At 52.2% G+C, this 27,805-nt stretch overlaps 1 protein-coding gene across 3 annotated transcripts in view; it reads left to right on the forward strand.

Moving 5' to 3' along the window:
- The first annotated feature begins 2,650 nt into the window (after positions 1-2,650).
- Positions 2,651-27,805, forward strand: part of ACSBG1 (acyl-CoA synthetase bubblegum family member 1) — a 37,242-nt gene continuing 12,087 nt past the window's right edge. Inside the window, exons 1-7 of one of the 3 annotated variants that reach the window (XM_066238445.1) lie at positions 10,314-10,544; positions 11,342-11,510; positions 14,427-14,525; positions 15,446-15,546; positions 23,286-23,509; positions 23,921-24,009; positions 24,272-24,392. In XM_066238445.1, coding sequence (XP_066094542.1) covers positions 11,461-11,510; positions 14,427-14,525; positions 15,446-15,546; positions 23,286-23,509; positions 23,921-24,009; positions 24,272-24,392 — 684 coding nt within the window. In that variant the 5' untranslated portion in view covers positions 10,314-10,544; positions 11,342-11,460. Of the gene's footprint in view, positions 2,770-3,575; positions 3,720-10,313; positions 10,545-10,657; positions 10,777-11,341; positions 11,511-14,426; positions 14,526-15,445; positions 15,547-23,285; positions 23,510-23,920; positions 24,010-24,271; positions 24,393-27,805 lie in introns of those variants that run through there. The other 2 variants (XM_066238444.1, XM_066238447.1) reach the window with 2 other exon arrangements.

Here is a 27,805-nt window from a genome sequence, read left to right on the forward strand (position 1 = left end):
ACACAATGGGAGAACATATTCGACAATACATCTGATAAGGGATTAATAACCAAAATTTATATAGAACCTATAAAACTCAATACCAGGAAGATAAACAGTCCAATCAAAAAATGGGCAAAAGAAATGAATAGACACTTCTCCAAAGAGGACTTATACAGATGGCCAATAGGCATATGAAAAAATGCTCAACATCACTAATCATTAGAGAAATGCAAATTAAAACCACAATGAGATATCACCTCACACCAGTCAGAATGGCGCTCATCATCAACAAAACAACACATAATAAGTGCTGGAGAGTGTGTGGAGAAAAGGGAACCCTCCTGCACTGCTGGTGGGAATGCAGACTGGTGCAGCCACTGTGGAAAACAATATGGAGATTCTTCAAAAAATTAAAAATTAAAAATCGAACTTCCTTTTGACCCAGCCATCCCACTTTTAGGAATATATCCCAAGAACACTACATCAACGAGTCAAAAGGAGAAATGCACCCCCATGTTTATGGCAGCATTGTTTACAATTGCCAAGATCTGGAAACAGCCCAAGTGTCCGTCAGTGGACAATTGGATTAAAAAGCTATGGTACATATACACAATGAAATACTATGGGGCCATGAAAAAGAAGGAAATATTATTTTTTGTGACATTTATGGACCTGGAAACTATTATGATAAGTGAAATAAACCAGGCAGAGAAAGAAACATATCATATGACCTCACTCATCTGAGGAATCCAATGAACAATATGAACTGAGGAGCAGAATAGAGTCAGAGGTGGGATCAAAGGATCCAGAAAGAAAGCGGACAGAGGGAAAGGGGATGATAGGATGATAGGATGGGATGAGAGCAGAAAAGCAAATCCTCGAGGGAAGGGGGGAGGGTGTTATAGGGAGAGGGACAAGGGGGATGTACTGGGGAACACGGGAGAGGGGAGAATGTATTCGGGGGGGACATTAGAAAAAGAAGAAAATAAATAAATAAAAACAAAACAAAGGCCCAAGGCAGAAAAACAGAGGCAGGCCGGTGTGGCTAGGTGAAGGGGCAGGAGATATGGGAGGTGAGGTCCAAGAAATGGTGTGGCCAGATCAGAAGGCCTTGTGTCTCCATGTAAGGGGAAGGAATGCCTTTGGATGATTTGGCAAAGGAGCAAGATGCTCTCAGACTTCAGTTTTACTGGGATCTTCTTGGCCTTTTCCCTATGCAAGGGGTCCAAGACCCCACTCTGCTCAAGGCAGTCCCTGGAGTCCACAGCTGATGGAAGGCAGGGATCCACCCTCAGCATTGGCTGTTTTCTGAGTCCCTTCCAGCTTCCTCCCCTCCCGTTTCAAGGACTCCTCACTCTTCCCCACCCCACATGCCCTCATTCTCCCTTTCACTTCTCACCTACCTTTGATCTCCTTCCAAGCCACCCTGTCTTATCTCTAGGAGAGGAAAAACTGTCTTTTTATGTACCCTACATCTTCTTGTCCCATGTCAGTGGCTTCTGGGAATCATTTTTTTTTCTAGATTTTATTTATTCGTTTGAGAAAGAGAGAGAGAGAAAGGCAGAGGGAGGGGGGAGCAGGAAGGATCAACTTGCAGTTGCTTCTTGTATGTGCCTTGACCAGACAAGCCTGGGGTCCTGAACCGTGGACCTCAGCATCCCAGCCTTATTCTCTGTACCGCCATAGTCAGGCCTTCTGGGAATCTTTGTTTCTGCCTTGTGTGGACCAGCAGAGGGAACACGGTCGTCCCCCCACAACCCTGCCCCAGTGAAGGGAAGGAGGCAGACAAATATGCAAAAACCAGGGTACTACCTCAACGTATAGCAATGCCCTGAGGAAGCCTTGCCTGCCTGGCTCTGTGCTGGGTGTCTCCCAGTCTTCTTAGTTCACCTACACCTCCAAGAAGCAGTGATCACTGCCCCATCATCACATGACAAAGCTCAGGCACCCATGGTGGAGTGCCTTGCCCAAGGTCACTCAGCAAAACAGAAGAGGCAGGAATTGAACCAGGTCTGTATAACTCGAGAGTTTCGGGGTTTCCATCTCCTGTCGTTCTTCACTGTCACATGCAGACCACCCTCCCCTAGAAAATACAGACATGTATAGACATATACACATACATGTACAGATACCACATATACATACATACATACACATACATGTAGATACTACACACGCATATAGGCGTGCATGCACAGAGCCACACACATAGACATACATACACACATAGAAACAACATGGATCTGCACATACATGCACACCCCACACAGAGACACATATAAACACACACACATACCACACACATATTACCTGTGACTTCATGGGTACTTGGTCTCCAGGTAAGAATTTCCTGTACCATCCATGGCTGTCTCTGGAGAGAGTACCATGGGCTAGGCCCCACTTTGTACACTATACTGGTTCCCAGAGCACATCCGGTTCCTGCCAGCAACACTTGTCCCTAAGCAGCCCACTGAACTCACTGATTCCTTTTGGAGACCTAGGATTCTTCACCAGAGTGCCTCCTGTATACAGTTATACTGGGTTGAATTGTGTCCTCCAAAAAACTCATGTCCACCTAGAGCCTTGGAATGTAACCTTCTTTGGAAATTTGGTCTTTACAGATGTCATTAGTTCACACGTGACAGAAGGAATACAGCCTTGGGAAGATGGCAACAGAGATTGGAGTGACATGTGTGCAAGCCAAAGAACATCGGGATTGCTGACAACCACCAGAAGCTGGGGAAGGCAAAGAAAGATTCTTCATTGAGCCTTTGGAGGGAGCCTTTGGTGACACCTTGCTTTTGGACTTCTGGCCTCCATCACTATGAGAAAATAAGTTTCTGAGTTTTAAGCCCCCCAATCTGCAGTACTTTTTTCCCTCTGCCCCAGGGACTGACACCTAGTGTTAGAGGGGAGACTTCTGATGCTCAGAGGAAGCCATCTGTTCTCCCTGCCCCTCAACAGTGTATGGATACCAGCACACCCACCATTAACACTGCTCTTTCCTTTAGCTGAAGGGCAGACCTTGCTTACATCTAGGTGCCCCTAGACAGTCACCTTTCTAGGTCCCCTGTATCATGTCTTCTTCAGTGCTATGCTCTGTCACCTATCTAATAGTCCTTAGAGGGCAGTACCCAGTGGTCTTCCTCGGGCCTCCAGTCTCTAGTTGGAGTGGATGAAATCTATTCCTGGGGCCTCGTCCAGTGACAGTGAGACAAAGCTGCAGAGTATGGGCAGTTAGGGGAGCAGCCACCATGATTGGGGTGCAGCTTGGTGCTGAGGAGGTTTTCTGGGGGCCCAGAAGCCCTGAGCTCATTGGCCAGGCTTCCTGGGAGAACGAGAGCAGATTTGCATAAAAAAGAAAACCGGCTTCATTGAAATTCTCCTCATCTTGACTAGAACAAAACCACCAAGAAAAGGAAAGTTTTAATCCTGAGCAAGTTCACCACTGTGGAGCGTTGTACGCTTCTAAAAATAGAGAGGAAATGGCCTCTTTGGGCCACTCCAGGGGCCGCCTCCCCCGCCCCATGCCCTCCCCCACTGCCCACTCAAGGCCAACCTCATGCAGTGTAAGACTGAGCTCTTTTCAGCAGATGCCCGAGGAAGATGCCACGCGGTTCTGGAGCTGGACACAGCTGCCCCCCCAAGGACCCCATCATGCTGGACAGCAGAGAGGTCCCACAGGATAGCCAGCTGGATACGAGCTTGGGGACCACCCAAGAACACTTGGGGACCAGGTAAGTCAGCAGTCAGGTCTCTGTCCACTGAGCCTGGGGTCAGGGTCTGGACTCTTTGTGAATTGGGCAAGCTGCTTTGTTCTCTGAGCCTCAATTTCTCCATCTGGGCATGAAGGAAGGATCTGGATGGAATTAGTATGGGGCTGGAATATGTGTTGTGTGGAGTTGCTACTCAGGGTCCACTCCTCTGTGTGACCGAGGGGATTCAGCCAAACAATGACTCACAACGTGCAGGGGTGTGAGTCAGGGACTATGCTGGATAGAGGAAGAATTTTCTAGCCACTAAGAATGCCCCATCTCATTGGGCATGTACAGTCAGTGACAGACAAGGACAGGGAGAGCCAAAGGTATGGCTCTAGTTTGCTGTGTGACCTTGGCAGATCTCTGCCCCTCTCTGGGCTTTAGCCTCCCTGTCTGCCTGAGTGTAGTGGCTGAAGGTTCCTCACAACCTTTCTGCTGTATATATCCTGTTAACCTGTGATCCAGAGGAAGTGGGCCCAGGCCCTGTTGGCCCAAGGTATGGGGAACCCTGAGAAGCTAGGACCCAGTCCCAGCCCTAGAACTCTACAACCGGGAGCAGGGAGAAGGCAGACACTTGGAATCCCAGAGCCCAGGAGGGGCACTTGACACAGGTCTTGGATGGTCACAGGAGCTAACAGTGGGAGAGGAGAGAGAGGAAGGGTCTGTGGGCAGAAGGAACAGTGTTGTAATGGTGAGAGGACACAAAGGAAGACAGAAAATTCAGGGATGGATGAGGTCTGAGTGGTGAAATGCAGAATGGGGGAAGGACCGGGATAGATGCAGGGTCTGAACCCTCTGCAGGGATGAGGAGAAGTTGCCAATGCGAGAGCTACAGCATGTATGGTTGTTGTTCTGGCCTGGGGGCGGGGGTTGTGGGGTTTAGAAGAAGGAAGGATCTCTCCATACAAAATGGAGTTAGTATGAATGTGCCTCACACACACACATGAATGTCCCCTTCCATGGCCAGGCAAAGAACCCAGAGTGAACTCCTCTCCTTACAGAAGCAGGGGCTCCTCACCTGCTCACCTGCAAGGTCTTCAAGAACATGAGGCCCAGCCCCCCCTGGAGTGGGCCCCTCGAGTTAAGCTGGCCAGTATCCCTCATCCAAGGGTAGGTTCTGGATTTGCTCTGGGAATCAATTGTCTTGCCACCTTGCTTCCTCCCTGGGGACCAAGGCCCCCTGTCCCCACAAGGTGCTCATAGGCACACCTCCTAAGTTCGACCCTCGACAGTAAACAAGGTCTGCTGATTTTCAGGGTTCCCTGACCTCCATGAAGGAGGGGCGGAAGTGGGGTCGGGAGCACAGTGTTTTTGAGGTCCATGCCTCAGGCCTGTGGTGACAAGGTGTGACTGAGGGCCTGGCCACCCTGGAGGAGGCTGGGCTCCTGGGCTCAGAGACCTGGGCCTGCTTTGCAGACCTCACAAAAGGCAGAGCCCCGCCTCATGCAGGGAAGGGGAAGCAGGTGAGGGCCTGTGGGGAAGAGAAGGATGAAAAACCCCCAGAGCTGGAGGGCCGCCCTCTGCTTTCTAGCTCAGTGACTCTCTGAGTCTCAGCATCACCCTCTGTGCAGATGAAGACAAAAGGCCTGACCCCTGTTGGCACTAGCAGGAAAGTTGGACAGACTGTCAGCTGGTGTGCAGTAAATGCTTCCAAAAGCTCAAGGGATGCCCTGCCTGCTACACCAGGAACTCTCTCAGCAGTAGGCTGGAGGCTCTGCTCTGGACCTACTGTGACCCTGGGCAGGACACCCTCTCAAACCTCAGTTTCCCCATATGTCCAAAGGGCGTGATAATGCCTGCTTTGCCAGCCTTGGAGGGTAGCTGTGAGGAAAGAACTCAGAGTCCTTGTTTCTGTTGTTCTAAAGTCAGAGACACTGACAGCTGCTGTAGGGCCCCACCTGCTGCTCTGCCCCTCCTGGCTCGCTTTGCATCCAGGGTGCCACCTCAGGCTGACTATCTGTGGTTTGTGCTGCTGAGCAGGGTGGGCTAGCTCTGCTGCTCTGCCCCTCCTGGCTCGCTTTGCATCCAGGGTGCAGCCTCAGGCTGACTGTTCTGGCCTTGTGGCTGTGGCAGTGCTGCTGAGCAGGTGGGCCTGCATTTCTCCAGGAGCCTGAGAGGGGCCTCATCTTTCCCCTCCCTTTCCCGCCGTTTCAGGAGAGAATGAAGTTGGGGAGAGTAGAGACTGAGAATGAGGACAGTGACGCACTGAATTACCTTCCGTGCCATGCCCGTGCAAGGCTGGAACCAAGGGGTATGGGCAGTGTCTGGAGAGAAGGGTCCAGGCCGGGAGAGATGGAACCAGCTGGGCCAGAACCAGTACCACTCCGTGCCCTTTGAGGCTGCGACTGTAGAGTGTGCCATCTATCAGGAGTGTGTCCAGTAGAGACATCTGTCCCTCTGAGCCTGAAGAAACCCAGGCTGGAGGAAGGGCTTCAAAGGAACTAGAGAAGGGAGCAGCTCATCCTGGGTTTGGTGGCAGGCAGGGGCGCCATGTGGACTGAGGGTGTGGTTATAGAGGAGTACTTGTGCCCGTACGGCAGGTCAGCTTAGGGCCAGGCTAACTCCTATGTCTGGATAGGCCCGGGTAGCCAGATGACGGGTAGCCAGGCTTGAGGACAGCCAGGACCAGAGGAAGAGCAGAGAGGACCCGGGACATGTGGAGGCAGCAGAAGCCTGGGGAGAGCCTGCTTTTAGGGAGGTGAACCTGGCAGTGGTCTTGGAGTGGAGCTGTGCTGGAGGCAAGAGGCCAGGAGATGGGAGCCTGCAGGATCGATTCCGGCCCAGGGAAGGATGGTGAGCTCCGAACTGACCACACCTTCCTGATTCCCAGCTACCTCCCCTAGCACTGCCTGACCAAGGACTGGGTGCAGAGAGAAGCCCCTCAGGGCTAGGATGCATTTCTCAGAATGTATCTCCGTCTCATGAAGTGACGCATGACTGTAATGATGACGCACACAAATAACTGCTGTCTGGTGTTTTGGGCCATCACAGAGAGGGCAGCATGAAGCTTGGAGCTGACATAGCTCTAACCTAGGTAGCCTCCCACACACCTGGGCTGTATGGTACAGCCTACTGCTCCTGGGCTACCAGCCTGTAGTGTCCAAAACAACACCAGATAAAATCAAGCAGAGGAGAAAATGATGTGATCGAGAGACAATAAACAAGAGATGGATGAGGCTGCCGCTGGCATAACAGAGTTACTGTTTTACAGCAGACTTTTCATAACTAGAAAGAATACACTCTAAAATAATAACCATACTACAGTAAACACAAACCTATAATGTAGTTGTTTATTATCATTATCAAGTATCCGTATTATACACAATTATATCTGCTATACTTTTATGCATCTGGCAGCATAGTAGGTTTGTTTGCACCCGCACAATCACGCACAGGTGAGCAATGCATTGTGCTATGTGTTAGGACGGCTGCAACACCACTGGGTGACAGGAATTTTTCAGCTCCGTCATAGCCCTGTGGGAACACCATCTTATATGAGGTCTGTCCACCAAAACGTCGTTGTATGGTGCCTGACTATGCGAGAAAGTGGCTTCGTGGTGACTTATTACGTGTACCTTTATGCACAAAATTTCTCAGAACAGAGTTGGAGAGGGGTGTACCAAGAGGGTCTGCTGACAAATGATAGAGAGTAGGGGTGCAGAGGACCATGGGACCCCTTTTGTACCTCCTCGCTTTTTGCCCCCCACCCCACCACTCCACAGCCCTGAGACCATAGGGTGCTGCCTAGTGGTTAAGAGCATAAACTGGCACCCATTTGCCTGAATTTGTATGTTGACTCTGCTAACCAGAAGACCTTGTGAGAGTTACATAATCTCTCTGTACCTCAGTTTCCTCGACTTTAAAGTGGGGATAGTGGCAATAACTACGTCACTGGGCTGGTGTTAGGAATGAACGTGCCAGGTGTACAACACATTGCCGGGCACACAGTGAGTGCCGGGGTTACTTGCTGTTACTGTTTTTTGTTCCTGCCTTGTTGTTGTTTCTCCCTGTCCCACAGGCCTCAGAGCCCAGTAACACTCCTGTTGAAGCCTTGTCCCTGCCCAGGACAAGGACTGCCAGCCCAAGCACCCATCGCAGTCACAGAGAAATCAGAAAGCCCTCTCTCTGTAACATAGCTAAGGAAACTGTGTTCCAGGTGGGACCAGGGACTTGCCCAAGGTCACCCATCTGGGCTAGGATCCAGGTGTCCCAGTGCCCAGAGAACTTTATCATGGGCACAACCAGATTGCCTGCCAACTCCTTCCGGACTTTCAGGACAACTTGATGACTGACAGTCGGGCTGTGTGGCTTAATAGGGCTGGATACTGTGCGTGCTGCCAACTAGCTTAGAAGTGAGCTGGCTGGTTACACTGTCCCCACCCACTGTGGCAGGAGCCAAGGGTGGAGCCTTTGGGGCTGAGGCCTCCATTCCTGTTGGGGCCATGGACTTGGGGCTCAGTAAAGGTTAAGTGCCCTGGGTGCCTGCTCCAAATATGCCCCTTCTGGTGGATCTGGGAGGATACGCCCCTTTCCAGGAGACCATGGGTTCCCAGAAGATCTCTGCCGTGGCCAAGCCTCCCTATGAGCTGGGAACCAAGGCTGGGGGAGGTTCACGGCCTGGGTCTGTCACCCATGCTCCTCTGCACAGTCTTTCTCACTGCCTATTGCGTGGGACACTTAACGTCTGTGTCACATGAAATAATCACTTTCACCCCTTGCCAACTTTCTGCCTTCAATTTGATTTTTTCCCCCTGCCTCAGTCTGGGTCAAGTGACCTTGAACACATCTTTGTTTATTGACCATCAGTCCCATCATTTCTGAGCCTTCAAGGCAGGTACCAGGGTCCCTTTGTTCACCTCTGTCCCCTGCCCCCTGCAATATCTACATAGAGGATGTGCTGAATCAAAGATAATAGTTGTGAGGCAGAGAGAAGTAATTTTTCAGTCAGAAATATGGGCTTAAGATTTTTATTGTATGGTAGACAAGTATGTTTAAAAAGCAGCACCCTGCCTCAAAATATAATACTTAGTACTCTGAAAGGGCCTTCACCAGGGCAACTCTAGGAAGAAGTATGAGGTCCTGATGCCCCTCCCAGAGGGCTTCCTGGAGGAGGAGGGGTCTGCAGAACAGGAGGAAGCTTCTGCCAGGGCAGGTGAGCTTGTGGGTTTTGCAAGGGAAGGGAAAGGGAAGAATACACAACTCACAAGCCCTCTTGATTCTAGAATAGCCCATTTGCCTGGCCTCATCAGTTTGGCAACTCTGCATCCAACAAGGTCATCAAACTGCCAGGAGGGGCTGAGAGATCTGGGGGTTCCTGCCAGCCCCCAGGTGAGGACATTTCTACCGCCACTCCTCAACTACATCTCCCCAGGGCCAACTCCTGTCAGCATCTCTGCTTAGCTCTCACCAGGGCAGGAACCATCATGTCCTCTTCAAGAAAGAGGAAGGGTTGGCAATTGCTTTATGGGGTTTGCTGGGAGGGGACTGTTAATACAGCTCGGGCTTCCAAACCCCTGGAACCCACGACAGCAAGAGAGCATCTAGGCACACTATTGGGGGTGAAGGGTCTCCTGGCAGGTTCTCCAAGGGGCTCATAACCCATGGGAGGCTCAGGTCAGCACCCCAAACCCGAATTGTCAGGGTGTCCTGAGGTGGCTGTGGGCAAGGATTGCTGGGAAAAGAAGCCTTTAAGGAACTGGGATCTGGCAAAGAGCAGAATTTTCTGGAAGTTGGTGCACTGGCATTGACCTTAGTGTGGCAATCTGGGGGTCATCTGCCATCTGACTGAGTGGAGGACCTTGGAACAACCCCAACCTCATCACTACCGCTGCATCCTGAGCCTTGGCCTTCAAATGAGGTCTTATTCCCCCACCCTGAGACCCCATGGGGCTGCCTCCACTTTTTCACCTCATCCAACTCCACTCACGCCAGAGGGAGTGGGGATTTTGGGGTCTAGGTGGTGATCTCTGGTGGCTAAGAGGGGTGTTTCCAAAGAAGCAGGGTCCCTGGTTTTAGAAGATGCTATTTATTTATAGTTCAGCAAGGAAAGAAGTCAGAGACAAGAACTCAAATTTAAAATAAGAAAGTTTATTTAAAAAGGTACAAAGCTAGTAGAACTAAGCCAGCTCTGGGTTGCTTGGGCTTAAGAAACAAGTAACAGAAGTCTCTGAAGCTTGGAGCTTCAGAGAAAATAAAAGGTAAAGAACGCGCCTGGGGGGAGGAAGAGGGGGGAAAGGCACAGACTTGCTCCCAAGAGGAAGAGCGCACCAGAAGATGCAGATGTGATGCGGTAAACCTACGATCAAGGAGGAAGTGGAGGGGGCATTAGAGGGGCAAAGGGCGAGGCGCAGGAACATTTGTTACCATGGAGTAGGGCTCTCCAGGGGCACGGATGAGACAGTTGGCTGAGTTTTATGATGCATTTAATGGATAAATCTAGTATACGCGGAGTCCTGATCTCAGAGCTAGTCCTGGATACCTGGGTCTCATATGCCAGATTCTGCCTCTGTCTGGGCATGTGACACTGAAAAATTTAAAGCTCTCTGGGCCTCTGTCACCTCATCTGGAAAATGGGACCATTACTAAAACCACATTAAAGGGCTGTTGAGAGGATACGGGCAGCCAACACTGGTGAAGCACTTGGCACAGTACGTGTATGGAGAAAGGACAAGTGAAAAAAAGATGAGCTTCCTGTTCAGCTCCTGGTGCCCAGAGGTGGCTCCAGGTGGAGGGCCCAGTGGCAGCAGCAGTAGGATGACAGCCAACAACATGCCTCTCCCACCCACACTGGCAGGTCCCTCCTAGGTAAGTCCCACAGGTGGGTAGTGGGGCTGTGCCAGGTGGGTCAGAGGTATCTGGGGCCACACCTCACAGGCAGCCCCAGGCAGGCTGGGGTGGGTCCTCATTCATGCCCAGCCCCACTGTCTCATCACCTGGAACCTGAGCACTGGCGGTGCAGCTCCCACACTCAATGCCCTAGCTGAGCGAGTGAAGGGGAGGCTGAGCCCTGAGCCTGCCGGCCACAAGGAGGAGGAAGGTGAGCACCAGGGGGCAGCCAGACCCTCCTGGCACACCCTCATGAGTCCTCTGTGGGGTTTTCAGATTGGTGGGGCAGATCTTTGAGGTGACACAGGCATGCAGACTAAGAGAGGTGAGGGGTGTGGGGTCATGTGCAGAGGACTGGAGATGCTAGTGTGGAAGCAGCTTGCAGACTCGGTGGTTGCTGCTGAGAGCTGTGGCCTGTGTGTAGGGAGTGTTCTCTCTGCTCAGGACTTGGGGAGTGTTTGGGCAACACCCTCAACTGGTAACATTCTCCATTGTTCTAGAAGACAGGTTTCCCTCTGCCTCCTAAACAGAGAGAGACAGGACCTGGAACCAATAGCAGGGAGGGCAGCCAGTGGTGGTCAGGAGTCCTTGTGGGTGATGGGCTCTGGGGAACAGAGAGATGGGAACCCAAAGGCGGCCACCTTCTGCAAGGCTGTGTGGGCTCAAGAGGGAGTAAATTATAGTTAGGTGCCCAGCCCAGTGAGTCATGGCCAGGAAGGAGGGCAACTGCCCCCTCACCCAGCCAGGCCATGACTCACACTGTGTCTCTGTTGCAGGGTAGTTTGGTGGCAGTGGGCCTCTCTGGGGCTGATGCAGCTCCCCCAGGGGACACTAGGACACGTTCTCTGAAGCTTTGTCCTGGGTGAGCTCACGGGTGTGCCACCCCTCGGGGACCATGCCAGAGGTGCTCCTGCTCAGGTCTGCCAGCTCCATCCTGAGGACCATGTAAGGAACTAGGGTCTCCTGTCTCCTGGTCCACTCACTGCCTTTCAGGGAGTGTACCTGGGCCTGGTGTGGCACCTGAACCTTCAGGCTTGGGTTTGGGGTTTTTCAGCCCACTCAGTCACCCTCCTAATCCCACCAAAGAACTTTTTTCTACTTACTCCCCAAATGATCCATGAGAGTCCACCAGTAAAAATGGTGAGAGATGACTATCTCCCAAGCATTTTTCATGTATCATGTTATCCTCACAATGGCCACAGTATTTAGGCAGAAAACTGAGGCCCAGAGAGGTACAGAGACTTGCCCAGTCATACAGCTAGTAAAGTTCGTTGAACCCAGGCAGGCCAACTGGTGAACCTCAATGCTATGTTGTTTTAAGGAAGCATTTATTGATCACCTACTGCATACAGAGCAGTGGCTTGGTTGCTGAGGGCTGAATGGGCAGAAAGGGCAACAGAAATAAATAGGAGATAGATCCCCGTCTGTGAGGGGTTCACATGGAAAAAGAGGACTCTCTTCCACTGACATGTCACACACAGAGTGAGAACCTGAGAAGAATTGGATCCAACCAGTGTTGACTGAGTTCCACGGTGCACCTCAGCAACTACTCCAGGCCAGAGGACAGTAGAATCAAGCATGAGTCTGCTCTCAAGGAGCTGCCCAAACCACATGTGGCCTCAAAGACCAAACCTTAGTGTACAAGGCCACGAGGGTGAGAGGGTGTTGGGGATAATCTAGGAGGGCTTCCTGAAGGAGGTTTGGCAGGAACCAAATGGTTTAAATGGTTCCCATCAGCACCTCTGACAAGATAGTTGCAGAAAAGAGAGGCCCATCGACTAGCGGTGGTAAAGAGAAAGAGTACAGGCTATTCCGGACTCCTCTGCCTTCCACACCCCTCACAGCATATTTGCTCAAATATGCCCTTTGAGTGTTTTCTTGCTCCTTGTGCTCTTGGGCAGGTGCATCGAGAAGTATTTGTTTCTGTGAATGGAGAATAAGATGAAGTGCTTCTAGAGAGTGTGTGAGGTAGAGATGAGTGCAGAGCCTGTCCTCAGCAAGGTGATCCCTTTGGGCTTTCTTCCTATGAATGGGAAAGCAGAAAAGAGAGAAGGCAGCATCCTCTGACTGTTTCTCCATTACTGTCATTCTGTGACATTGGGAACTTCCGCCCCAGGGCTGCAGCCAGCCTCCAGGATCCTGCACTCCGGGAGGAGTCTAATTGTCCAGAATGACAGTAATCCTGTGTTCATCACTGCTGACGGGCTTATGTGATCACTGTGGCAGTAGTGACAGCTCACCTGTTGTGGTGATTTACCATCCATGTATGCCTTCCAGGATAGCAGCAAGGTTCAAAAAGCCCCCAAGTTCTCTTGGGGAGTCAAAACAGTAGGGACTGCTCCCCCAGCCTCAGGTGCTTCTCTTTGAGGAAAACGTTATAAATTCCACTGTGGAGGCTATGTCCTCTGTATTAACCCAACATGCTTGGTTGTCCAGCTTGGTTATCTCATTTCCTGGTTGACTACAAACAGAATGTGCAAAGTAGGAGGCAGATGAGTTGCTGGAGGCTAGCACCCTTGACAGTGGGAAGAGATGACTAGTAGTAAAGTCAGTTGAGGATTTATAAACTAGAAAACCAGCAGCAGCATGACCAGATCTAACACATGGGGCAGTGGCCACGTTGGGAAGGGGCACTCGTGTTACAAGCCAGGACAGTAAGGTCTGTGATAGGTTGTGACCCTGAGTGAGAAGGAAATGTCACAGGGAGGTTTGGTGAATTCTGTTTCAAATGATGAACAAGGGTGATATCTCATTTACAGGGACTCAGTTGAGAAATTAGGTTTTGACCTTCTCGTAATCAGGCAGCCAGTGTTCTTCAGGCACGGGGCAAAGAGGGATAGATAAGACCCTTTATGGGCTGTCTGCAAGGGTAAGTGAGATGTTCCTGTCGCACTAAGTACAAGCAGGGGGCCAGGGTTCATCCTGTCACTGAGGGAGGGAAAGACAAGCAGGGGAGTGGACAATAGCAGTGTCTAACCCAGGAGAGTGGTGCCAGATGCCCCAGGAAAAGCCCCCACAGGGAAAAGGTGCTTCCAGCAGCCCCTCCCCCCATAAATAGAAGGTGCTCATTATGATGAGGACGCTTGGCCTCAGCGTCCTTAGGTGGCCATCTTTTCATTTAGTCTTTGTTTAGCTAATTTTAAAACTAGAACCAGTTTACACAGATTTTACTGGGTAGAAAAAAATGCTGCCTGTCCCTTTTAATGATGAGGATTTAAGAACAAACTTGTTTGTGAGGAAGCAGGAAAGGAGACAGGTGATTACAGCCAGGGATGACCGCAGCTAATTTGGGGGTGGCTGCTCAGCTGCTGATTTCAAAGGCCAGTCAGTCAACTTTAAGCCCTGGGGTTGCCCTGTGGCCGCCACCATCTCCTGAGCACTGGGTCAGGACAGACATGAACATTACACCCAGTGCTCACAGTGGGCACATCAGCCAGCTGTGCATGTGTCCTCTCATTCTCTGGGATTGTCTGAGCCCAGAGCTCAGGGGTTTTTTGGTAAGATCACAGTCTACTTTGTCCCAAAGTGGAGACAGCTTCTACTTGACAATTCAAGAGAGGAACAGCGGTATCAATGTTCTAAAGTCAGCAGGACAAGTGCCACGGTGTTCAGAACCTTCAGTTTCTCCTGCGTGATACAGGCGTCCTCACCCCAGAAGCATACTTTGTCATCTTTCCAGTCCTTCAGGCAGCATCCACTCAGCTGGTCACCATAGCAACAGAAGGGCAGCGCCAGCCCATCAGCCAGGCCTTGCTCACCAAGTTCCAAAGAAGGAACAGCTTGACCCCCAACTCATCCCCCTTCTCTCTGTCCCTCTTCCTTCATAACCTCCTGATGTCTTTTGCTTTAAACCTATCTCAGGTTCTTAAGCAGACTGCCACCAGGTGGGCCCAGATGTATTTGCAAACTTAGTTTGAACGTGTGGTTCCTGCAAGGAGTAAAACCGAATGTGAGAATCAGGTAACTGGCCCAGCTGCCTGGGAATTGGGTCCCACCCTGGCAGGCAGACAGGTCCCCCGGAGCCAGGGCCTGCCCTCAGGGCTGCCATGACCAGTGCACAGGTTGCACACTGCAGAACTCCAGCAGGCTCTGTTTACATAACTGATGACTGAAAAGTGTCCCTGAAATTGTGTGATACTGCAACCTGCTCAGTCTTGAGGTATGTGCTGAACTCCCATCTGCTCATCCACCCAGGAGGTTGGGGTCTTCCCAGTTGTGCCAAAGAGCAGGGAGACTGGGTTGATAATGGAGGCCCAGTAACCACTGGGGCTGTATTGGCCAGAAGAAGTGTCCAGGGTCAGTAAGGCTGGGAGGCAAGGGGAGTCAGGGCTAAGCATGAGGGCACATGGCATGAGCCCCAGGCCACCTGGGTCCCCTGCTGTTCTTTGCATGAGTGAATAGGCATAGGGCCTACCCACAGGCACTACCAAGGAGAAGAGGTCCTCGGCCTGCTCAGGACCCGTGAGAGTCAAGGAACACCCCTGCTTCACTCTGACTTTCTGAGCATGACTGTTATCAATAACTTTAGGGAGCAAGGTGTGGGGATTCCTCTCAACTCTGAAAATCTGCACTCCACTGGGGTGGTGCCCAGAATCCTCCAATGCTAGACCATTAGTTTTCTTTCCAGATGGGGACACTGAGGCCAGAGGGAACAGGCACTTGCCCAGAGTCACACAGCAAAGCAGAGCAGAGCTGAGCCAGGCTTGGTTTCTCTTTCTGCTGAGCTCTTAGAACCTGCAGGGAGAAGTTGGTTGGGGTGGGTTCAGGCTTGCAACTGCAGAGTTCTGGTCTCCTAACTCCTGCTGGGGGCACAGACCAGGGCTGGCCCCAGGCTGAAATGTGTGTTCACCATGTTCTAACAAGTGTTGCCCCTCCACCAGCTCGCTGACTGATGGGCACACACTCTCCAAAGAGTCCCTAAACCATGCTCTCAACTTCTCGTCCCCAGAGAAGGCAAAGGATGCTCAGCTGAATTCTCCAGGTGAGCCAGAGGGGAGCCTGGGCAGTGCAGGGTGGGGCCTGCTGCAGCGGAGAACTGAGTGGTGCTGGGTGTGCGGGGACACTGAGGGCACACTTCGAGTACAGGCAGAAGCAAGTGGGAGGCACAGGACAGAGCTTGGGAAATGGGGCAGGTAGAATCCTCACCACACTTCTTCCATCAGGACTGCTATCAGGGCCCACCCAGTGTGACGGAAGGTAGTGGGGAAAGATTTCTTCTAGAAGTTCAAGAAGGAGAGAGGCAGAGATAGGAGGCAGCTGAGGCCTCATAGGAGCCAGGATCTCAGCTGGGGTGGGGCTGCTGAGGACTGAGGAGGGAGGAGGTGCAGATCAGCATCGCCTGAGCACTGCCATCCGGAGCACTGGGGTGGGCGGCAGGCTGGCAAGCAGAGGCTGGCAGAGTTTACTTTGGAGGCTTGCACAGTCACATGCTCTCTTCATGACCTTTACCATCAGATAATTGCACCTTATTCATTCTTATTGACTGTACGATATTGTAGCAACGACAGTTTAGAAAGATGAAAACGGTGCCAGTACAGAGGGTCCCTGCCTCCACTCACCATACTGTCCTTGGGACAGAATGTTGTTGCCGTCCGGTCACCAGCCTGTGTCACCCATCGGGGATGAAGAGCTTCCCCCAGGTGCCGGTTTTCCTGGCTGTGAGTTTTCCCAGCTTCAGGATCCTCAGGGCAGCCGGGCTGTGACCTGCAGCTGCCCTCACTCCCTTGGGTGTTGGTGGGAACTGGTCAGCGAATGGGAGCTGACTATCAGTGGCAGTGTTTAAACTGGTTATGTATTTTGTAGAATGTTCTACAGTTTGGGTACACCTAGCATCTCCCTTGTTGTTAGAGGTTTGGGTTTTGGGGGACATGGGTGGGTGGTGGCATTTGAAATGGGACTAGCTTGGAGGCCAATGCCAAGGGTCTCTGAATGGGGCAGAGATGAGGCCAGAACCAGGGCAGGAGGAAGGGGCACTGGCCTGGGTTCTTGTTCTGAGATCTCTTCTCTCAGAGCTCAGAGAACAGGGCTGGTGTGAGGGCAAGGCCAGAGTCAGGTCCTCTGTCACAAGCATGGTCAGAGCTGGAGGGTGGCACTAGGACACAGGTCACCCTTCCCATTGTCAGTGAGAAACCTAGGCATGAAGAGGCAAAAGAGGGTGATACCAGGCCACCTGCTCCCTAGAGGCCAAATGCCATCTCCTCACCCTGGAGGTCTTGGCAGGGATCTGGGTGGAGTAGGTGCTGCCTGTTGTGCCCATCCCCAGAGATACAGAAGGGACTGGGCCAAGGAGAGCACTGACTGGTTTCTGTGGGGAGGGGTTGGAAAGAGGCCCCACGTCCTCCTCCCAGACCCAGGGCTCCTCCTGACTGGCTGGGTCACCTCTGGCGGCATCGTTAACGTGCTCAGGCTGGGTTTCTTCAGGCTGGGAGGTTCCTTCTCTGCAGCACTCAGAACAGCTGTCAGTGTCATGGCCTTGTGCACGTCAAAGCCCTGGTGCTCAGAGTCCTGGCTGTAGTGGCGGCACCTCAAGCGTCAGGGAAGGAGCCAATGTGTGGAAAGCTTGGTGTCCCCTGGAACCCCAGAAAAGCATGCAGTACCCCAGGGAGGAACAAGTTATCCCAGTCCTATGGCCTCGGTAGCTCAACCTGAATGCTGTCACCTGGAGTCCCTGCAGCAGTGGGGTGCGTGAAACATGTAGATAGGGAACCAGCCTCGCAGTAGGTCCCATCAGAAGGGCTGGAACAGGGCAGGGGGATGCACAGGGCACTGGAAGGGGGAACAGGGAGGCATCTGCAGAAGGCCATTCTGGTTTATCAGGACTTTGGGAAGCTGGCAGGACAGCCCACCTGGGTGTGTGCCTAGACCCTCCATCCTGTGTGCGGAGCCAGGCTGCTGGGATACTGCGGTAGACGAGCTTCTCTCCTGCCCTCCAAGAACTCCCAGTCTGAGTGCAGGCAGGCTCTGGGTGCAGGGCACACACAGGCTGGGGAGGAAAGCCTGCTACTTGGGAACTGGGATGGGCTCTTTGGAAGAGCAGGATCCCCAGCTAGCCTCAGACCCTTTAGCCACTTCTGGGCTGGGTCTGAGCTGAGTTTTCTGCCCCCTGGGAGTCACAGTATCTAGGGCGGGTGATAAGGAGGAAGGGACAGTCTGGGAGGGGTTGAGGGGCTTCTTGGCACCATTCTGGACACCCAGGACAGATGCCCCAAGGGATCCCGGGCACTGTCCAGGACAATGCCAAGCAGCCTCATTGGCTCCCATAGGCCTGGCATTTGGGTTGAGCCTCTTATGTGTCTGGGGGTGGATGGGAAGGCTGTTGGTGCAGCTGAGGTGAGACTCGGAGTCAACCCATACTGAGTGTGCCAGCTTGATGCTGGGGCTCAGAATCCTTTATCTCCACAACTCCCAGTGGCCTTGGGGGCCTGGCTCCAGACTTTGTGTGGGGGTGGAGACTGGAGCAGCCAGGGCTAGGGAGGCGTCTTGTGGCTGCCTCTTCACAGAGCACTTTCCCCAAGAGTGAGAAAAGGCAACTGTGCATCCATAGCAGAGACTATTGGGAGGGGGACTTGGGGGTTAGGAGAAGAGTTAAGTTCTCCTTCCCCTCATAGCTGCCGCCTTCATAACACGAACACATACCATGTGCCAGGCTCCAGGGAACTGCCTTGTGTTCTTTCATTTTATCTTCATAGCAGCAGTGGGGTAGGCATTTAATCATTCACATTTGACTGGGGAAACCAAGCTTCGAGAGGCTCATTGATTTTCTGAGGCACACACCTAGTAAGAGGTGGATCTCTTAACTGGCTGCACGCGTCTTTGGGCCCTAGATAGCATGGAGCACAGTGTAGTCATCACTACACTGCTGCCCTCAGCCTCTCTGGGGGCCCTGGGAGCTTTGCCTTAAGGAGCTGAATTCCCCTCAGTCTCCTTGAGTTCCCAAGAATATTGAGGGTCCATGAGCTCTGGCCCCAAGATGGCCACACTCCCAGGGGGAAGCCCCATTGAGTTAGGCCACAGAGCTGCTGGAATCTGGTTTCCACACAAAGGCAGCCTTGTGCTGGCCCTGAAGGCACATTTCTTTCTAGACCTTTCCAGGCTGAGCATGAACCCCCGCTGGAACAAGGGAGGGAGGAGATCCAGGCAGAGCAGCTACTGGGAATGGGTGGTGGAGGACTGGCAGGGCCTTTCCCTGCCCCCACTTTTCTAGGTAACCCCTATACCCACTGGGAGCTTTGAGCTGGAGGGAGGAGGCTGGGAGTCCAGCCCAGCTTGGTCCTCAGCCCAGTGAGAATAAGGGCTGCACTGGGCCAGCCTCCATCTCTCCCAAGTTCTTCAAGGGCATGGTTGTGTTGGGCTGGAAGGAAACAGATACGTCTTTTGTCCTGAGGCTGGGGAGCAGGGAAAGACCTCGGGGATGGTGGGAGGCAGAGGACCCACTGTCACTTCAGCCTGTGGGAGGAGTGGGGATGGGGGAAGGTAGGAAAGGCTTCCCAGACATCAGAGGAAATTTATGTAGGTGTCTCCTCTTCTAAGAAATGGGAACAAGTGGTCATTCTGGCCCCACCAGCCAAAAAAAGTAGGACCTCTAGGATCCTGTACAAAACTTTTCCTCATCAAAATGCCCAGTTCTGTCAAGTCACAAATGTGTATCAGGGGCTTTGTCTAGGCCCAGAGTTAGCCATGCTGTCCTCAAGGTGCTAAGCAGGTCTGTATACAAGGGAGGAGTCAGGAGGCTGGTCTGGTGCCCAAAATGACATGGGTATAGCCTCCAACAGCTGGGGTGCAGCCCCAGAGACCCCTGAGGTGGTATAGGCAACAGGCGGCAGAGCTCAGCAAGGTTCTTGGGTATCCTGGAGGAAGGGCACCCCCATCAAGGTGGGTGATGACTGAAGGTGTTGCTGGGTCTCAGGAAGGGACCACGGGGACCAAGGCATTCATATAGTCCCTGCCTCGATGTTCTTCAGACACTGCTTGGGTGTCCCTACTTGGCTGTTTCCTCCCAGGGTGTGCCCTGCCCGTATGTGGTGGTTCTGGGGCACCCCTGCACTTGGGCCCCTGGCTGGGATGCCCACTTCCCTCTCCCAGACCTCTGTCCTCCCAAGGGGTAGATCCCCAGCTCAGGGCTCCACAGGAACAGGTAAAGCCCAGCTCAGCTGCCCCACCCCAGTAGTCCAGTTCTGGACAAGAGCAGTCCTGGGGGTTAGGACAAAAGAACTAGAAGAATGGCCTTCATGGAGACCATTCCAGTTCAATTCAAACGAGAAACAGGCTGGGGTGGGGAGGGGTCTTGTGGCCAGAACTCAGAGTTTCTGACCCTCAGATGAGAAGGCTGGGGAAGGCCAGCAGCTAGAGGAGTCTCTCCCCTGGACTGCCAGGAGGCGCCAGGGCACAGGAGCTGGAATTGTAGCCTACCAGCTGGAGTACTTGGTATCACTTTGCCAAGGTCTGGACAAACTATTCTGGCCCAGGCCAGCCTTGTCCTTGTCTTTTCTGTGCTGGGGCTACCATGGATTCTTCCTTTCACATCCCCAGAAGAGCCTGGCCTGGGACTGAGGTGGTTCCAGGGGTCTTCTCCATATAGGGACCCTCTTTTTTTTTTTTTTTTTTTAATTTATTTTTCTGAAGCTGGAAACGGGGAGAGACAGTCACACAGACTCCCGCATGCGCCTGACCGGGATCCACCCGGCACGCCCACCAGGGGGCAATGCTCTGCCCCTCCGGGGCGTCGCTCTGTTGCGACCAGAGCCACTCTAGTGCCTGGGGCAGAGACCAAGGAGCCATCCCCAGCGCTCGGGCCATCTTTGCTCCAATGGAGCCTTGGCTGCAGGAGGGGAAGAGAGAGACAGAGAGGAAGGAGAGGGGGAGGGGTGGAGAAGCAGATGGGTGCTTCTCCTGTGTGCCCTGGCCGGGAATCGAAGCCGGGACTTCTGCACGCCAGGCCGACGCTCTACCACTGAGCCAACCGGCCAGGGCTAGGGACCCTCTTGGCACTAGTTCCAGACTGGCCTTTGCAGCAAGGTTCCAGTGCCCTGAAGGAGCGTTCTCAGAGACTCTTTGGTCCGAAGCCTGAGAGCCACCTTTGCCCAGGATCAGTGTCCTCTGCTTCTGCATAATGAGCTGGGCCAAGGCCTTTCCCACAGGATAGAGCACCATCCGGGCTCCTCTCTGCTCCTTCCCAGGTCATTGAGAGTGACTTCCTCTGTTGCTTAGCCGCCTTTATTCCAGAGCCCCAGGGAACACAGCTGCCTGCCTGCCTGCCAGGGCACTCCAGCACAATGGGCGATTGATAAGACACAGGCCAGGGTCAGGCCAAGACTGGTGGCAACATGAGAGAGAAGGAAGAGAGAGGGAGGGGCAGAAAGTGCATGCTGGGCCTTGGGAAAGCCTCACCACTCTACTTTCCTTCTTGTAGCTCCCATGCATGGGAGTGGGCTCGGCCCCTGGCACCAGAGGCTGAGGACCCTGAGCACTGAGCTGTAGTGGACTCAGGTCAGAAGGACATTGATCAGGCAGGGCCTCACCAGGCCCTGTCACAGGCTCTCAGACATGCAGGGTGGGGGTTCAGCCTGGCCTGGCTTACTTGGGCAGCAACGTGGGGAGGTGAAGGCCTGGGTTGCTGGACACATGGTTATTTGGTCCATTCCTCCTGGGTTTGGGATGGAACAGAGGCTAATATTTCCCCAAAAGCCCCCCTGACCTCTGCTCTAGGCTGGGCTCTGAACTCAGGACCCAGGGAACTGTCAGCCCCACCTTCAAGGGCCTGCAATCTGGTAGGAGTTAGTTAATAGGACAGAAGAAATTAGATGAAGGAACTCTGTCCAAAATGTCCATCAAAATTATAAATGGCTGTTTTTCTTTTTTTTCTGATTCAGGAAGCCCACTTGTAGAAATCTATCTTTTTGGGTGGCCTGGGACATGGATTGAAAGCTGGAATCATCTGAGTATCATTGGGGAAGTGGTTGAATAAAGTGTGATATGGTCAAATAACGGAGTTGACCCCCCCACACACACACACACAGAGTGAGAGAGACATTCATGTCACAGAAATTAAAGGTAGATGATTTAGCTCATGGATGTGTTTGATTTGGTCCACATATTTTTTTTAAGGTATGAGCCAACATTTAAAAATCAGGCGATTACACATAAACCCCCAGATTGCAGGTAACTCTTGTTTTCTTTCTGACTGGGCACCAGATCCTAGTGCAGCAGCTGCCCCTTTGACAAGGCGTGTGCTGCCCTGCCTCCAGTGCTAAACATGCCCTGCTGCCTCCCTGGCACAGGCTGGGGGTGGCGCAGTTACCACTGGCCGCTGTGTTGCTTTCCTTAGTGAGAGCCTGTACCATTTTGCGTCTTTATCAGAAGCAAAGAAACAAAAGGAGTGTATCCAGGAACATGAGAGTGAGCCTGGGGCTTATGCTGCTGCTTCACATGCACATCCTGGGACACTACACTCATTCATTATTGACTATTATACATTATTTATTAGGATATGGATACATTACCCACCTGACCCTTAAAGGCATTTTGGGTTTGCTACCCTCAATTTATATAGTACTAACGTGATCCTCTTTCCCCGTGTTGAGTAAAAAAAAAAAAGGAGCAACAGAATAAATCTTTTTTTTTTATTTATTTATTTATTCATTTTTAGAGAGGAGAGAGAGAGAAGAGAGAGAGAGAGAGAAAGAGAGAGAGAGAGAAGGGGGGAGGAGCTGGAAGCATCAACTCCCATATGTGCCTTGACCAGGCAAGCCCAGGGTTTCGAACCGGCGACCTCAGTATTTCCAGGTCGACGCTTTATCCACTGCGCTACCACAGGTTAGGCAACAGAATAAATCTTAACTCCTTGTACATATATTTCATCAGCTTGATACACTCCATTGTCAATGTAATGACCTGAAGGGGTGTGATTCAGGAGGGCCTATCCCTTTTTTTTTTTTAATTTTTGTATTTTGCTTAAGTTGGAAATGGGGAGGCAGTCAGACAGACTCCCGCATGCGCCCGACTGGGGTCCACCTGGCATGCCCACCAGGGGGTGATGCTCTGCCCATCTGGGGTGTCGCTCTGCCGCAATCAGAGCCATTCTAGCGCCTGAGGCAGAGGCCACAGAGTCATCCTCAGTGCCCGAGCCATCTTTGCTCCAATGGAGCCTTGGCTGCGGGAGGGGAAGAGAGAGAGAGGAAGGAGAGGGGGAGGGGTGGAGAAGCAGATGGGCGCTTCTCCTGTGTGCCCTGGCCGGGAATCGAACCCGGGACTTCTGCACGCCAGGCCGACGCTCTACCACTGAGCCAACTGGCCAGGGCCTCCCTTTTTATATTATGTACAACTAAATAGATTTGGGTTTCTTAGAACAAGTATGTACTGTTTTGTGATTAAAAAAAAAAAGATAGTCACTGTTAAAATTAAAAACTTTTGGCTGAGAAAAGGTTTAGTAACAGATTATAGAGCTTATTTCTGATCTTGGCAGCTGGTGAACAGGTAAAGGCTTCACCTCCCTTCAGCTGTTCCCTCTCCTCTTCCTTGTCCATCCTTCAAGGCTGTCAGACTTCTTCCTCCAGGCAACCTCCCACCTATGTCAGCCCCTAGCTTGTCTGCCAGCCCTCACGGTCAGTGCCCAAGGCATTGTTGGGACCAAAGAGCAGACAGCTTCACCCAGGGGAGGACCAGGGGTGGCTAGAGACAGCCCTGGGCCAGCATGACCCCAGCTGTGGTCTCCCCACCCTGCAGAGGAGGCACTGTGGACGACTCGGGCCGACGGGCGGGTCCACCTGCGCATAGATTCCAGCTGCCCACAGCAGCTCCCCTACACCGTGCATCGGATGTTCTGTGAGGCCCTGGACAAGTATGGGAATCTCCATGCTCTGGGTTTCAAGCGCCAGGGCTCGTGGGAGCACATCACCTACTCCCAGTACTATCTGCTGGCCCGCAAGGCCGCCAAGGGCTTTCTGAAGGTGAGGGGCCCTTGAGGCCGGCCCTCCCCTCCCCAGGCCCTTCTGTCCCCTGGCCACTTGCCATTACTGGTCCCTCACAGGCTTCCTCCACAATTACCTAACACCACTGGGCCCTCACTGAGGGTTTCCCATTTAGTGAGCCCTCAACAGGTGTCAAGCACCTGATAGGAGCTTTGCACTTGTGATCCCATTCAAATCAAGGTGGGCTGGGAAGCCGAGTGCTGGACTGAGGGGCCATCTCCTGGGAAGGCCCTGGGAGGGGCAGCAAGGCCTGCTGGGTGGCAGACCCCCAGGGCCTTCTTGGGCTAGGTGGATGCTGGGAGGGGGCTCTGTGGTCTGGAAGGGTGGCCTGATGGGAATGGGAGGCTCCCTTCCCTGTTTGCTGACCTGGTCTGTCTGTCCTGGCTGGAGCTTGGCCTGGAGCGGGCGCACAGCGTGGCCATCCTTGGCTTCAACTCCCCAGAGTGGTTCTTCTCGGCAGTGGGCACAGTTTTTGCAGGGTGAGTAGCTGGGGTAGGGGCAGAGTCCCTGGAGGTAGAGGTGGGTAGGGAGAGGAGAGACAGTCATTATTTCTTTTTAGAGACCCTCACCCCTCCCCAATATCCCATCTCTTTTCTGGGTTTCCCTCTGCCTGGGACAGCTGTGCTGAGCTGCTGTGGGAGCCCTGCCTGTCTGGGCATGGGAGCTCTCTGGGGCAGGGGCCTGGGCAGAGGGGGTGGCTGCCTGTACCTGCCTGGACATGAAGGATCTGGTCCCCTACAGAGGCATCGTCACTGGCATTTACACAACCAGCTCCCCTGAGGCCTGCCAGTACATCGCCTGTGACTGCCGTGCCAACATTATCGTGGTCGACACACAGAAGCAGCTAGAGAAGATCCTGAAGGTTTGGGGGAAAGGCATGTGGAGTTTGGGGGTTAAAGCTGGGTGTCCTTGAGGACTTCCAGCAGTTAGAGGACTTTCTACCCCACTTGCAGAGCCCCCTTCATCCTCAACAACGCCCATGCATTAAGACTCATTCGCCAGTTCAGAACATTGAGGCCCAGAAAGTTCAAGTGACATGCCCCACATCACTCAAGTGGGTGACAGGGCCTGGGCTAGAACTGTCAGCAAGCCAGCTGCTTCCTATGACTTTTTCAGGTCAGGGTCGCGCTGTGGGTGGCTCAGGACCCTGACACCCTGAACACTCCAGTCAGATTCTCAGCGGGATGGGATGGGAGGACAGGATGAGGGGCCACAGGTTGGGCTGTGTTAGGACTTCTACTGAGAACACAGCAGGAGCTCAGAGTGCCTCTATTTTTCTTTTAGAGAGGGAGAAAGAGAGGGACAGGGACAGATAGCAAGGGAACAAGATGAGAAGCATCGACTTGTTGCTGCACTTTAGTTGTTCATTGATTGCTTTCTCTTATATGCTTTGACCAGTGGGGCGTTAGGGGTGGCTCTAGCTGAGCCAGTGACCTTGGGCTTCAAGCCAATGACCTTTGGGCTCAAGCCAGAAACCATAGAGTCATGTTTATGATCCCACGCTCAAGTCAGCGACCCTGCACTCAAGCTGGTGAGCCCACGTTCAAGCTGGATAAGCCCGTGCTTAAGCCTGAGACCTCGGGGTTTTGAACTTGGGTCCTCAGCATTCCAGGTCAAAACTCTATTCATTGTGTCACCGCCTGGTCAGACTCAGAGTGCCTCTTGAGCCAGCTATGTCTTCCTAGAGGGTCGATGCCTCCTCATTCATGTAAGGCCCGTTTCTGATTGGCTCTGTCTCCACATGCACTCTGCTGGCGTGTGGTGTACTGGGGATACCTCTGTGTCCAGCAGTGTGCAAGGTCCACTGCAGCACAATTAGTCTTCCTCACAGGTACACAGCCTCAGGTTGGCTCTGACGCATGTGCATGTCCCTTCTTTTATGTCACTTGACTGTTAGTCTGAAAATCCTCTTTCCACAGGCACTGTGGACCTGCTTTTCTTTACTGTTAAGGACTTATCAGATGGGCTCACTATAGCAGTAAGGGGGACTGTCTTCCTGCTTGGGGGTCCTGGTCCATCTCTGCCCCTTCCTAGCCTTATGTTTTCAGGATCTCCCATTCTGAGCATCTCCATCTGTCTGACTTGGATATAAATGCTTGAGATTGGGAGAGGACATATGGGAATGGATGATTCGGCCCACAGTGAACTGCTCTGGAGGCCCCCGTCTCACTCTTTCCACCCCAAGCATTAGGTCCTTCACCAAACAGATAAGGGACAAATATTCAAAGGATAGTGGCAAGTTACTGGCCTGCCAGGCACCCTAGAGCTCAGCAGGGTTCTGATTTCCTTGGGAGTGGTGGCTTGAGAGGCCCCAAAGGCCCCAGCCAAGAGCTGACCCATTTATCACATGGTGTTCTCATCAGGTACCAGGTGGAGAAGACGGTAGAGCTTCAGGAGCCACCAGTAGGTTTTGTCCTGTTCCTTAGCGAGACGGTCACCTCCTCATAGATGTAAATCTAATCCACATGCCCTCTCCTCAGCCCCATTGGCAGCTGAAGACACTGAGGCCCAAAATTAGGAAATGTCCACTCTAGGCAGTTACTCAAATTAAATTTGTTATGAAAATTTCTAAAACTCAGAGAGAAGCATACAGTGGACCCCAATATGTCAATCATTGAGATTTAACAATCATCAGTGACATTTCATCACACTCATTTCACTGATGCACCTTTTGTGCTGATTTTTTTTTTTTTTTTTTTTTTTTTTGTGACAGGGACAGAGTCAGAGAGAGGGACAGACAGGGACAGCCAGACAGGAAGGGAGAGAGATGAGAAGCATCAAATTCTCATTGTGGTGCTTTAGTTGTTCATTGATTGCTTTCTCATATGTGCCTTGATGGGAGGGCTACAGCAGACTGAGTGACCCCTTGCTCAAGCCAGTGACCTTGGGTCCAAGCTGGTGAGACTTGCTCAAACCAGATGAACCCATGCTCAAGCCGGCAACCTCAGGGTCTCAAACCTGGGTCCTCTGTGCCCCAGTCCGACACTCTATCCACTGCACTACCACCTGGTCAGGCTGTGCTGAAATATTTTAAGACACATCTCTGACATTGTAATTTCTGTCCCTGAAAATTTCAATATGCATCTTTAAAAAAGGGACACCTTTCATAAATAATTGTGGTAACTTTGTCATAGCTAACACAGTAAACACTTCTTCCATATTTAATATCCATAATGTCTTTTTACAGTCGGTTCGTTTGAATCAGTATCTAAACCCTACCCCAGATGCTGTATGTGGCAGTGTCTCTTAAGTGTCTGATTTCACATCAAAGCCCTATCTTTTGCTATTCTAGCCACAGACCCACGTGGTCCCAATCAGCAGCATCAATATCACTAGGAAGCTGGTTAGAAATACAGATCCTCAGGCCCCACACCAGACCCACTTGCCTCAGAAACTCAGGGGTGGGCTCACATGTATGCTACGTTTAACATACCCCCAATGATGCTGACACAGGCACATGTGTGAGCACCTCCAGAATCTGGGTCAGCCTTCCTGAACAGCCTCCCACACCTAGATTTGTCTGCCAGCCTATTCCTCCAAACTCTGCTCTTCCTGTTAGATCACCCTGGTTTCATGCATTTCAGAGTAAACATTGTAAGCAAGAACACCCTGTAGGTGGCGCTATTGACTTCACAATGCACCACCTCACCAGGCGGTTGATGTCAGGTGGGACCACCTGTAGCGATGCTGAAATTTATCCATGGGTTTAGTGGCCACATGATCCTAGAAAGGTGATGTCGCCATCAACCTTCTTCCATTCATATTTTTGCCTGAATTAATTATTTCATGAGTGACAGCAAAATGTTGGTTTTCTTTTTTTTTTTTTAATTTTATTTTTTAATTTATTTTAGAGAGGAGACAGAGAGGGAGAGAGACAGACAGGGGGGAGGAGCTGGAAGCACCAACTCCCACATGTGCCCTGACCAGGCAAGCCCAGGGTTTTGAACTGGCGACCTCAGCATTTTCACGTCAAAGCTTCATCCACTGTGCCACCACAGGTCAGGCAAAATGTTGGTTTTCTAGTCATCAGCTAGGATCCTTCTCGAAGGAAGAACTTTCTCTCATCACCTGGGGCTCTTTGCTATCTGAAGCACCCCTTGGTACAGAGAAGGTGGATGTGGCAGTCAGAATAATGGTGTACAGGAAAAGCTCATTTTATTGTGCCTCACCAAGGTTGCGTTTTTTACAAATTGAAGACAAGACCATCCACCAGCAAAAAGATTGACTTCCTTGGTTGCAGTGGTCTAGAACCAAACCCGCAATGTCTCTGAGTTG

This window comes from Saccopteryx bilineata, chromosome 7, assembly GCF_036850765.1.
Source record: "Saccopteryx bilineata isolate mSacBil1 chromosome 7, mSacBil1_pri_phased_curated, whole genome shotgun sequence".
NCBI classification, from domain to species: domain Eukaryota; kingdom Metazoa; phylum Chordata; class Mammalia; order Chiroptera; family Emballonuridae; genus Saccopteryx; species Saccopteryx bilineata.